At 42.5% G+C, this 12,778-nt stretch overlaps 1 protein-coding gene across 22 annotated transcripts in view; it reads right to left on the bottom strand.

Moving 5' to 3' along the window:
• The window catches only part of LOC135260550 (focal adhesion kinase 1-like), a 78,446-nt gene that overhangs the window by 45,346 nt on the left and 20,322 nt on the right, over positions 1 to 12,778 (bottom strand). For 9 of the 22 annotated variants that reach the window (XM_064345858.1, XM_064345878.1, XM_064345887.1 and 6 more), the window contains exons 1-2: positions 6,464 to 6,935; positions 2,747 to 2,973 (exon numbers count right to left, since the gene is read on the bottom strand). In XM_064345858.1, the coding sequence (XP_064201928.1) occupies positions 2,747 to 2,973; positions 6,464 to 6,638 (402 nt within the window). In that variant the 5' untranslated portion in view covers positions 6,639 to 6,935. Of the gene's footprint in view, positions 1 to 2,746; positions 2,974 to 6,463; positions 6,951 to 9,977; positions 10,296 to 12,778 lie in introns of those variants that run through there. The other 13 variants (XM_064345932.1, XM_064345941.1, XM_064345967.1 and 10 more) reach the window with 6 other exon arrangements.

The following is a 12,778-nucleotide window of genomic DNA, read 5'->3' as shown; positions in this document are numbered from 1 at the left end:
ACTATAACACAGAAACAACACAACAGAAGAGCTTGTGCTAGCCTGTATCCAGCTGTACAATGGTAAAAGTGCATGACACTGACATGGGGGAGGGAACTGAAAAGGGGGGAGGGGCACATGAGGTCTAAGTCTGGCTGTGAGAGTCAGCATGGCAGGCTGTTTTCTGAATGGATTTCAGGAACATGATATCATTGCCATTATCAGATAGCCTGGTCATGTGACGCACACACATTGTATCAGCATCAGACTCAGTTGACAGCTAAGTTTTATTTTTTTTAAAAGAAAACGAAATTAAAGCTGACTGGAGTATTGACACTTTTCAACTGCATTCATGAAAGAGTATTCAAAAAAGGTTGCAAGGTGCAAAGTTCCCTTGTTTGTTTGGTAGATTGAAGCACAATACTGTAGGGACCTTAGCAAATCTCTGGAAGCGTCCTCTCCAGGGACAGACCCCGAACGCCCACACACTGTCAGGCTGTGGGAGACATTTCTTCCTGGAGGCAGATGACCACTGCAATGGCAGATGCCATGGGAGAGGAGACTTTATCCATATAAACACATTTGACAATTTCAGGTCGCTGTCATATCTCGAAAGGTCCCAAACGACAGCATAAAAATGGAAACGACTGACTGGGAAATTATCAGACATAATACATTATGCTCCTGTGACTTAGAGTGACTATCAGAGTACAGTGGTTTAATACAGTACTAATGACAGTCATGCAAAATGCTATAAATCACTGTGGTGTGAAATGCTGCAAATGATATTATGCTCGTGTAGTTTAAAATCTAGAAAATCAGTCAGAAAAGTATAAGAAGGAGATGTTATAATGCTGCTGGATTTTAGTGTGTTTTAGCACCAATGATGCCATAGAGTCCATACAACTTATTGCTAAGGTCCAACTTGGCTGCTGCTTGAAAATCACAGAAACTGTGGCCCTCGTGGACTTCAGTTTGACACCCAAGTTACTTACTATCAGTGTAGTATAAAACACTGAAAAACAATCTATGTAGAGGAAAGTGTTACAAATAACTGTACATGTAATGCAAATTGTAGCCTACAGCGCGCTGTTTGTACTCTGCAAAACAATACAAAACACTGTAAGGGAGAAGCTATGAGAAATAGGGAATTTGCTAAATAATGAGGACGTCAGTCAAATTTGTCACATTTCAACAAACCACCCTCTCGGAGTCTGACCAATGTCTAAGATGCTACGTCCCTAGCATATGCCTAGCACTGCTACAATATGTGCTGCTCCCAGACAGTAAGGCAGGAGTGTCAATATCCAATTGCTTGGGCTTGAGACAAGACCCTTTGTAACCAGACATTTTATGTTGAGACAAAATATAGCCCAATTTTGCAAAACATTCAAGGCAAATGAATGTGCCATCAAAGCAACCTACTGGTGCTACAGCTGTACTTAAACAGCATGAACAGTCTCAGATCCATGCAAATGATTTCCAAAGATGTTTTCTAAAACAAAATAAACTTCCACATAACTATCTCAAGACACAAAGTTAATAGCAAAATGGAAAAATGTAACAAGAGTTTTTTCAGTTTCATTCTGGCCGTGATATGTGCTGTATAACAGATGTTCTTTCTCATTCAAATAATTTAATCCCTCACTTTTACATTGTTCAAAATCTATATCTGCTAACATTTACATTATTGATCTGTGGAAAATTCCTGTCACATACGCCCTTATACTCAACACTGGGTGCTAATGGGCTGCAACATCAGCGGGTTTTTAACAATTACAGTAGATAAAACTAATGATTATCTCTACTGGAACAATAAAGTTCTCCAGATCTCCATGTCTCCGAGATGGAATACTTAGAACAGAACTCTAGAACAGAACTAAATAGCCCTTCAACCTAAAACATGGCCACTCGCCAGGTGCAGAACGGCTTCCTGCTAATGTGATCTCACCATCCAGACACAGACAGAGTCAATATGGACATTTTGTCACAAATCAATGGTCCCTGGACAAGGTGTCTGCACTCATAATGAGTAAAAACCTCATATTGTTATCATCACATAAAGATAAGCTTGTCAATATTTAGCATGCCAATACAAAATGCTCTTTTCAACCAAAACAGCAGTGCTTTAGAAGAAGTAAATGTCACTACAATTTCCATTAACACGATACTAACCTTGGTGTTCCAATGATGCTGCCATTTTGCCACTACAAACAACATGTATATAATGAGTACCAAATGGGAACCCTCATGTTTTCTTTATATTAAAAGCTAAAAATGGACGGAATGGATTATTATCTCACAAGGAGTGAATATACCACATAAGAGCTCAATGTCTAGGTAAGCTATAAATGCCACAATTGGAAATGCACAGATAGACTCTCGGTTATAGTGTCTCAGAAGAATAACAGCAAAAGAGGTTGACTGCATTGAGATGGAACCACATTGCATGCATTGGTTACTACCAAGGGACCGTATCGACACAATGGCATTATCTTCTTATGGCACTGACTATGCTGTCACGTTTCAGTAACAACAACAACAACAACAACAACAAAATAGGAATTCCAGAACGCTCAGCGTGTTTCTTTACACAACAGACAAGAGATTAGGAAATCCAGATTTCAACAGTTTCACATTCCTGAGTGGCTCCAGCGTGACACCTGATCCCAGATCCGTGCTGCTATTGCACGAAAGCCCACGTGCACGCATATCTCTCAGTGACTCCTGACCCCAGCTGCGTGACCTCTGACCCCCAGCTCCTCACCCGAACGTCAGTGGCGTCCCCGTGCCGGATGTTACTGGCCCAGGTGCTGGGCTCGCTGTTTGTCTCAAAGAAGTGGAACACCTTGAGGACCCGGTCCATGCCCCCGGGGGGGCGGTCCGTCCCCATGCTGAGCCGTGACTTCGCACCCAGGCCCAGGGTGTGGTTCAGGGCGGGGTCCAGGTAGGCAGCCGCCATCCCTTTGTTGGGTGCTAGGGGTCTGTCATATTCTGTTCGGGGGGAAGAGGAGAAAAGGCACAGGGTGAGGTTACAGCACAGATAATGGGGGCTTCTCATAGAGAAGCTCTTCCTCTTCTTATCATTAACATTGTGCCAAACAGCATACAATAACAACAAAAAGAGCCCAAGCATTTTCCAACTGTTTATCGAGAGACACACATCCTGTTAAGGCACTAATGAGTGGATGGGCCGCACGGTGTCCGGTATAAAACCGGACCTTGTCAGCGGTACCAGGGTCACCCAGGGATAACAACGTTTCAGTGGTTGGGATGACAGCTTCTCATTGCACACCTGCAACTGGTTTATCAAGTGCCTGCAAGTCTGCATGTTAAGCTGCACATAACGTGTTTTCCTCCAACTCGTGTCTGTGTGAGTCTGATCTACAAACTATACTGAAATAACCAGTGACAGCTGGCATCACATGCTTTGGAGGACAGTGTATGCCTGTGTACATTTTCCCAAAGCGATGGAGGCTGTGTGCAAAAAGCACTGGAAAAAGCATGTTTTCGCTGGCTGTCCAGGCAGCCATGGCTATCTCTCCACACATGCGTACGATTGGGTCTCCTCCACCCTTGCTCTAAGCATGTGAAGCTCATTGCTGCTGTGCAAAAACAAGAAGTTTCGGAATTTGTGGAGGAGAACTGCAAGCAGTCTTCACTCACCCATGCCAGCAGAAAAAAAAAGAAAACTATAATATTTGTGCCCCACCTTGCAAATGAACCTGCAATCGCTATACAGTTGCAGCCTATTGAGGACGCTAAAAGAAAAAATCACTGAATGCATAAATGCATGGGGACAGAGTTGATGGCCAACACATGCTGTAAAGCAGATTAGACATACAGAGTTAAGCCACTGTATTTTCCCTCCAATTAAACTGATCAAATAAAACCTATGAAAAAATGTGGCCATCTGGGGGTCCATTAGTAAAATCTTTATCCTGGCTCAAAGAAATTCTGGTCAAATATCAATCTGCTTCATCTTTAGATAATCCCTTATACGGAAGCCTACATCTATTCACAATCACAGACATATTTTCAAATGTATTTTCTCTACATAACATATTTTGCACAATACGGCATGATTTTTCATCTAATATCAAGACCGTAAAATAGGCTGACATTATCAATCAAAGGACACATAAACAACATAAACTGACTCTGCACCCAAGCTGACCTTGGATCAAGTCCAGCTTTTTTCACATGATGGTTTAAATTAGTTATGCAAACTGATCTTGATTCAGACATTTTGGGGCAGAACGTTCATGGATCATTGGTCCAGAAAAGTGTTCCATTTAATGTTACTTCAACTCTTTAAGCAAAAGGAGGGAAACTGTGTGGGGCAGTCGGCGGCTCAACCCATAGGCCTAAATGAAGACTCCCGGTGCAGCCAGGGGTTTGATTGCCTGCCATGGCACTGTGTGTACTGCAATCAGATCTCTATCTGCAACCCCCTGTGCTTTCCCGTCCGAATAAACTGAAAACGTGCATGAGGAGGTCAGACTGTCTGCTGTCCTTTAAAAAAAATTATCTGGCAGTGTTTCAGTGTTTCCCCATAATTTGACAGGATTAATCTTAAGACTCTAATGACTAGATGTATTAAACATGGTTGATGAATGAGAAAGTATATATTCTCACCACAATAGGATCAGAACACAGGAGACTATAGTAAAAAAAAAAAAAAGATCACATTTAGGCACAAAATAGGCTCACATATATGGCCACTTTAAATTATTCAAGTATTCGATGAGGAATTAACATTATAGAGGACACTAGGATTTAACACTAAAATTTTGAAAGGACAAGGCTTTTTGTTTTTTGGTTCATTGACAGGAAAGCCTGAGCATCATTAACACTGGCTTGGGATTCGGATGCAGATACTGAAAACTTATGACAGGACATATGGTTCACTCCAGGCAACTGCGATGTGGCAGGTTTATAAACACAGCCGCAACGTGCTGTAATTGGTCAGGAACTGAGCTTATAGCCCCAAAGTTCCAGGTCCAATTCCCAATTGGGCCATTTCACCTGTAAGCAAAGTACTAAACCTGAAATGCTACACACATCCAGCTGTTCAAGAGCAGAACATGTAAAACTGTGCATGATAAACAGTAATGAGACAGACAGCACCCGCAGTGATACTACCTATGGTATCGCCTGCATCAAACTAATCAGTTCCCTCTACCAGAGAGTGTACTTGTTGATGATGTACTGTAATGAAATTGACCATAACTACACTGTTGAACATAAATAGAAAAACAGGAAAGAACAAGCAATCGGAAATGATCTAAAGACTTGACCAATGACCATGGTGCGAGCAGTGAAGCACAGGCAGTCTTATACATCGCATAATGCATCACAATACTTGTCTTTACTCACATTTGCAAATAAATAAATAGGTATAATAAATTAAAACCATGCAGCCTATTGCCACCCCCCCTCCCAAACCATTCTCACACATTCACACTCATATATCTACAAGAACATTTCTACATATTTTATACTTTAAACTTTGGACTAAATAGTCTAATTCACGTCTCACAGTACACTTGATTTATTTCATAAACACACCTGCATTAAACTAGATGAAACACTATCCTGTCTTTATGGTTTTGGAAATAAAACTCAATGGACAGAGAGTTAACTGCAGTTTAAACAAACTGTATTTATTCACAAAGCCGGAGGTAACTCCCACAGTATACAGCTGATCTGGGACCAATACAAACACAGACACAATTACTGGTGACGTCATAACAACAAACTGAAACTCAACACAATACAAACCTTCAGCTACGCAGGCTATCATACTACCAATGTTTAACACCAGGACTTTCTCTAAAGCATGCGACATATAAAATAAAGCAGAGAGACTGAAAAGTAATAATAATGTTTTGTGCCAGAGAGAAACGTGACGTTCAGGTTGGGTCTACACACACAGCTTTGTGCTTGCATACTGTATGATGTAATCGGGGCGGGCGTCTGCTCTGCAGCCGGTGGTTTGCGGTGATAAATCACAAGTCACCCAGCTCCTCCTGCCCCTTCGACCTCGCCATCTGCTGACATCAGCAACTTTCAGCCAACTACAAAGAGCAGCACATCCCAGGCCCAAAGCGTGCATTTCCTTCTGCTACAACCTGCTCTCAGAAAAACCCTACCTTCCCCCTCACACAGCTGACATTCAGACACTCAAAAGTGTGGAAATGAGCAAGCACTGTCACACCCTCTGACTTATCAGAAAAATGTTTAAATGACTATCAGACAAAACCTAAATGTCTTTGTTTATCCCTACACAAAGAGCCACAGCCACAGAGTAAGAAGATTAAAGCGGGGCACTCTTAAATGTGCTTGAAACGACAGATGGGCAAGGAATGTGATTACAGAGAGGTAGGGAATCCTGAGTCTGTTTCTGCCCCCTTGGTTTACAGCCAGTACTCTGTTCGGGTCAACCACAGTTCCACACAGACGCACACTCTCTCACTCCTACCTTTGAATGGGAAAGGCCAGCAGGAGCACACCACTTTGGATTCGCGCTGGGACACGCACTCATGACCATCCGAAAACATGAGTAGCGGGACAGGAGCCGGAGATCCAGGGCGAGCATCTATTCCCATGAGTCGAGCGGGCAAACGAGCGCTATTCCTGCCAAGGGATTCTCCCATCCGGAGACCACACGCCCGAGCCTCCACCGCACTCCCCCTCTCCTCCGCTATGATGTCACATCCTGGCTAACGCAACACCTGGCTGCCATTTACTTTTCACCTTTCCTCTCTCCCCGGCCCTCTCCGCTTGTCCCGTCCTGTTCCGCTGAGTCTTTGGGCAGGTATGCAGCCGGTTACGCCTCCCTCCGTGGAGTGGAGCTGGGGGCACGGAGCGATTACAAAACTGCCCTTTTTCCACAGGGTATTTCTGCGACTGCTCAGACAGGTCTGCTGGCGTGCAGGTCAGCTCACAGACAAGATTACTGTAAATAAGCACTGCAGCATGGCTTAGCGAGGCTCCGCCCACAGCACCGCTCGCAAGGCGGGACTTCACCTGCACACTCAGTGGGACTTTAACCCTTAAACTGCCGAACTGCCAGCCACTGAAATAATCTGGAAATTCTACTAGAATTCAGTGAAAAATACATTTCGGAAAATATTCTGACATGGCTTTGTTCAAGCCATTGTCTTTGGTTTTAGATGTTCTATTCATTTAAAGACACACCATTGTCTTAGATATGATATATTGAGAATACCATAATTCCATAATAAACAAATATAATCAAAGCACAAAGCAAAGAATGCCATATATGCATTTTCCACAAAGATGAATACACCTCTAAAGAAAAGAAATGGTTCAGACAACCTAAATTGGTAACTGCATCTACATTAGGAAACCAAATATTATGAAATGGAGCAGGTGGCAGCTACGAAAACAACAGTAATTGCTAGCTATGGGGGGCCCAGACCACAGAGCTTTCATCTCAAACATACACAGGACGGCATTCAAATGTTTTACATCAATACACTCGAATGCCAATTGGCCTGGCACTGCACTGGCTGACGTAATATTTCTCCAAAGGAAAAATCAACTCATACAGGACGTTAAGCAAACAGGCGCTATTAAGTGGGTACATCTGCACTCTGCAAACAATGGGGAAAAAATTCAACTGAGAACAGACAACGGCGCAAAAGGGTAAAAAGTCCAAGTTGGAAACCTGTTTGAACTCATTCATTCACAATCCATGGCTGGGTTTGCATTTTTTTTTTTTTTATAGGGGCTGCAGTATGGCACAGTGGATCAAGAGCTAAAATCAGTAACAGGAGGGCTTGCATGGACCGCTACTGTAACAACTTTCAGTGAGGTGCCAAACCTGAACTCCTTCAATGAAACAAGAACAAATGTGTATTATTGGACAATATGCAAGGTTCATATGCAAACAATGCCAGCTTCAAAAGTCACCAATATTTCTAGAGGTACTAATGAAACAAAGACAAAACAATACATATATGTCCCATGAAATGGTTCAATTTTCAGTCTCACTACAACTGCTTTCCAGTAGTGGTTATACTAATGTCACACATGCCAAAAAGAAGAGAGTACAAAGTTCAACCCCAAAATTTGTTTGGTCGTTTCTGCTAGATTTCAAAGTCCAGCCACATTTCCTTTCAGGGTATTCTAACAAGTCACACGCTAAATGCCAAAAGGTCAAAAAGAACATCATAAGCTTATTCTCAGGCAAAATAAAGTTGGAGGTTCTGTGCAACAATGGTGAAATACCCCATTAATGTACAGTTTGGAAACACACGATAGATGCTAGAAATACACCAGTATAAATTGAAGTGTATATGTCAATCGCGGCATCGACTCCTGCTGCAGATGTCCAACATTACTGTAACTATAACCAGGTCACATGCATTATCACAAGCACATCGTTCACTCTCTCATGCAGCCCCATGTAGGCTATTAAAACTGCTTATCTGAGGGGACCTGAAATATTACCAACTGTTATGCTGTTCTTTGAAACTCTAGGTTTGAAAAATAGCACTTTACAATAACCAGTCATTATAACAGTGAGTAGAAAATGCAGTGTGACTCTGTTAAGGTGTTCTGAAGTCTGATGTAATTGCAACGTTTTTGAGTCTTCCAAGTTGCTTTGAGAGCAGCAGGACTTATTTACAGACATGGACAGAATGCAGATTCAGACATGCACATCACGCAGACATGCAGACATATTACTGCCACAAAGTTAGATTGCTCTTCATTATAAATACAATTAATACAATACAGACTCAGATTAAGAAATCCTAGTCATGTGGCTTTGGCTCCTGCCTAGCATCTGACAGCATCATCTAATCTGGCAGGGTATTCAGATTGTGATTTCCAGTGGTCTCTAACTTTTTTTCCCCCACAAAAACCCTAAGTTAGGCCCTAATCATAAAAACAATATGTGAGAGTGACTCACGGCTGCAGTATCTCTTACTGCATTTTAAAATACACAGCAATGAGCAGAAAGTTCCAAATTCAAAAAGACACGACAGTGAAACCAATGGCCTTCATATGAAAAACACGTGATCAATGTGTTAAAGAGAAAATGAGAGGGAAAGATAGAGACAGAAAATGAGAGAGCGCAAGTGCTGCAGTGAATGTTGGGCCACGCTATGCTTTAAGGAGAAATATTCATATGAGAGAGAGAGAGAGAGAGAGAGAGAGAGAGACTGCTGTAGTTGAGGTTCATACCTGGCCTCAATACCAGCCGCTGTGACGGATCGCTAATAACATCGCCAGCCAATGTTTAATTAGCACAAAGCAAATGGGAATTCACCCCGCCGTGATGAAACACAACGTCTCACAGCCGTTTTCCAGAAAAGCAAGGCGACCATTTCATGTTCCCAGGATTAATTTCACACACATCAAACATTACAGCGCTTGGATTAGCTATGAGCCTGTATTTTTCACAAAGCTGAGGGCAAATGTCTCCATTTGCTTCTCAGAAAACTGACAAAGAACCTTCACACTCCCTTGCTTCAATCAGAACACAGTTTTAAAAACCATCAAGTTGCTTTCAGATACTAAGTAGCTAATTCCAAGCGAAGGCAGAATGAGAAGGTAAGAAATCAAAATCCTGCACAACTACAGAACAAGGAAAAGACATTGAAAGAATCAAGAATACCCCGCAGATATACATGTGAACACTGCATTCAGTGAGCAGGTTCGATTGCCATATGGATCCCAGGACCCCTGAACAAGGTCAAATGAATTGCTTTCATAAACACCCAGCTGTGCAAGCTGATATGTAAACATAGGTTCTGTGAGTTATCTTATAAAAGGGTGTCTGCTAAGAAAATTGACAATAACAATAATTACTAAAAAGAAGTATTAGTCATAATGTCCATAATACTAATAGCAGTAGTAGAAGGTTACTTGTTAGGCTACATTATAGGGTGACATAGCAGCATGTATTAAACATCCCGTACAAAAACAGCGAGCACTGTCTCAGCCCCACACTGTGAACGTACTCTGAGGAGGAAGAGGGAGATGAGGAAGGAAGGTGTGAGCGCAGGTTCCTCGAGTCCAGCACAGGGGGAACGGGTTGCACCCAGTGCTCTCCATGTGGAAGGCAGCAGCTTCTAGGACCCGGGCCTGACAGCCAAACCAAGCCCTGCCGCTGTCACACAAGCGCCTCCAGACCCGGCCGCCGCCAGAGCATGCTGTGCCCCTTTCGCTCACCCGAATCCGCACACTGAGAACGGCAGTCACAGCACAGCAGCGGCAAACGGATCCCTTACATCCACTCCAGAGAGCATGCTAGCAGCTCCGGGGGCAAGACAGGAAGAAGGCGACAGAAATACCAACGCTCCTCAAGTTTTCGCTTTTCCCAGAGAATTAAAAAACATTCAATGCTCTACTGTCAGCGCACTTCTAAGCATGGATCCAACACCCTCCTGCGAATGCTCCTCCAATAAAACGGCCAACATTGAGATGGGATTAATCCAGTGGTAACAGAACTAACATCCTGCTGAGATCACTCCTCTGACAGCAGATCTTGCCCTGACATATAGAGGTAATGAAGATTTAGGCTACAACAGAATCTTCACCAACAGAATCCTCTTAGGTTAGGATGGAACGCTTCCTTTAGCTCCTTTATGCATCTGCAGCAAGCAACAGCCGCCGTGTGACGCTCACTCAGGTGAAAAGTGTGTGTGTGTGTGTGTGTGTGTCTGAGAGTGAGAGAGGAAGAGAGGCAAAGAGAGCAGTGCAGGAGGGGAGAGAAACCAAAATAGAAAAAGAGAGCGAGGAGGAGAGAGACAGAAGCAAAGTGAGGGGGAAAAAAAAAGAGTAAGGGAGGGAAGGAGAAAGAGAGAGGGGACCCATTTCACAGCGCCTCATTAATATTCTAATCTCACCCTTGCCAGCGTTCACCCAGCCTTCCTCTGTTTACAACACGGCTGGCAGGTTTCCAGCTCTATTCGCCTGGGTCATTGCTGGTCCCCCACTCAAAATACACCGTGTCACGTCCCTCCATTTCATTCACCTTCATTCTCATCCTGTTTAAAGGTCAGTGTGAATCCTCTCACTTTACTCATTTAATGAAGGTGACATAGAAACATGAAAATATGTAAAGGCCCCTTTCCATTGGGAACAATAATTAAGCAATAACTAACTTCAATATTATTAAAAAATAGTTCCAGTTAAAAAACGACATACATTGTTCCAATCACTGTCAGAGCCATTTTAGAAAGAATCTGAGGCAATAGCACTACTGTTCACTGTCTGTGCCTGTGAGAAGTGTGTGTCTGTGTGTGCGTGTGCGCGTGTGCGAGCATGTGCTAACTGACAGATGTACACAGAAATAAAACGTTCTCTGATGTTGCCCCAAGGGAACGGACATTTATGGTGATGATTTTCCTCCCTACAGAACTGACCCGTTGGAATTCAGACTGAATATTCAATTGTTGCAACCTATAAAAGTGGCTTCCCTAATTATGTCTGTAAATCTGCACTAAAATATTCAACAGAAATTGAAGGAATATAAATTTTTTTATAAGGAATAAGAATTTTTCTTTCTAATCAACATTCATGAACAGCAGCCTAAGAAACGTGAACTAAACCAAAATAAGAAGTGATTCTCTGATGCTTTCATGTGTAGATCTCTCTGAATTAAGACATTATTTACAAGGATCTAGAGCTTCATATAGTGTTTGGGTAAAAAACAACTTGCTTGCTTTGGAGTTCACTCAAGGTCAGCATCGGGTGTTGATTAAAGAGATCTGTACCGTACGCCACGTTGTCATTTCTTAAGCATCGCTACGTCTTTCAAAAAGCTATAGCTTCTCATAGAGCTATTAACACACGCACACTCAATTAAAGCCAGATCGTGAGGCCACAGTCCACTGATGCGACTCCAATTAGACACTGCTGTGACTCAACCTATAATGTCCCAATTTTCCATTAAATATCACATCAGGGCCATCTGAGAGGGAATAAACGCACAAAGGTGAAGCAGTGAATTACCATGCAGTATAATGGAGGCCACAGTGAGTGAGGCATGACCATTGACTTAATCCACTGAGACGATGTGTTTGATAAAACATTTGCAGATAAAGAGGGGAGGGGAGGGACACACTCCAAAAACCACATAAAAACAGAGCACAAAAATGGAAAACGCTTTGCTATTTACCAATTTTCTAGAAAAATCATCTGTTTAATGATGTAGATTGAATCTCTCTGTCCCCAGACTGCTTCATAATGCCTGCACTTGGGCCTTGGCGCCCATTAAGTCTATTGGCTTGACCTGACTTAATCTTTAAAAACTCATCTATGCTAGCATTCAAATAATGAACACACAAGCCACATTACAGCTGCAAAACAGGATCAGGATGAAAAGCAAAAAACAAATCAATTTCCTGGGATTTCTGAAATATTTCAATAATTGAATGACATGTCTAAAACCCTGGTGAGACTACAATTCGCCAACCGACATAGAATATTGAAACAATTAGCACTTGCAAAGTGGTGGTGAGGACTTCATCTAACTGGCAGCAGTGGCTGCCAAATAGAGAGGTACTTTGATGAGTTCTTCTATTTTCTAATTGCATTATGACGATGCAACATAAGGAATAAGAGTAGGTTATGTTTAAGGGCCTGTACAGACCCAGAAGTAATGCCCAACCCAGACCCAACACAACACCCTCAGACCTTTAACCAAACAGAGTTCACAAAGCCCATGTTCTTCCTATAGCAGACCACAAGCCCAGGTTATAATGGTATAATTAAATCAGTATTTGCGTACCTTAGCTTGAACACAGTTCATTAAGTT

Source organism: Anguilla rostrata, chromosome 1, assembly GCF_018555375.3.
Source record: "Anguilla rostrata isolate EN2019 chromosome 1, ASM1855537v3, whole genome shotgun sequence".
Lineage (NCBI taxonomy): Eukaryota > Metazoa > Chordata > Actinopteri > Anguilliformes > Anguillidae > Anguilla > Anguilla rostrata.
Note: the sequence above shows the minus strand (reverse complement) of the source record. Positions and strands in the feature narration are given on the sequence as shown.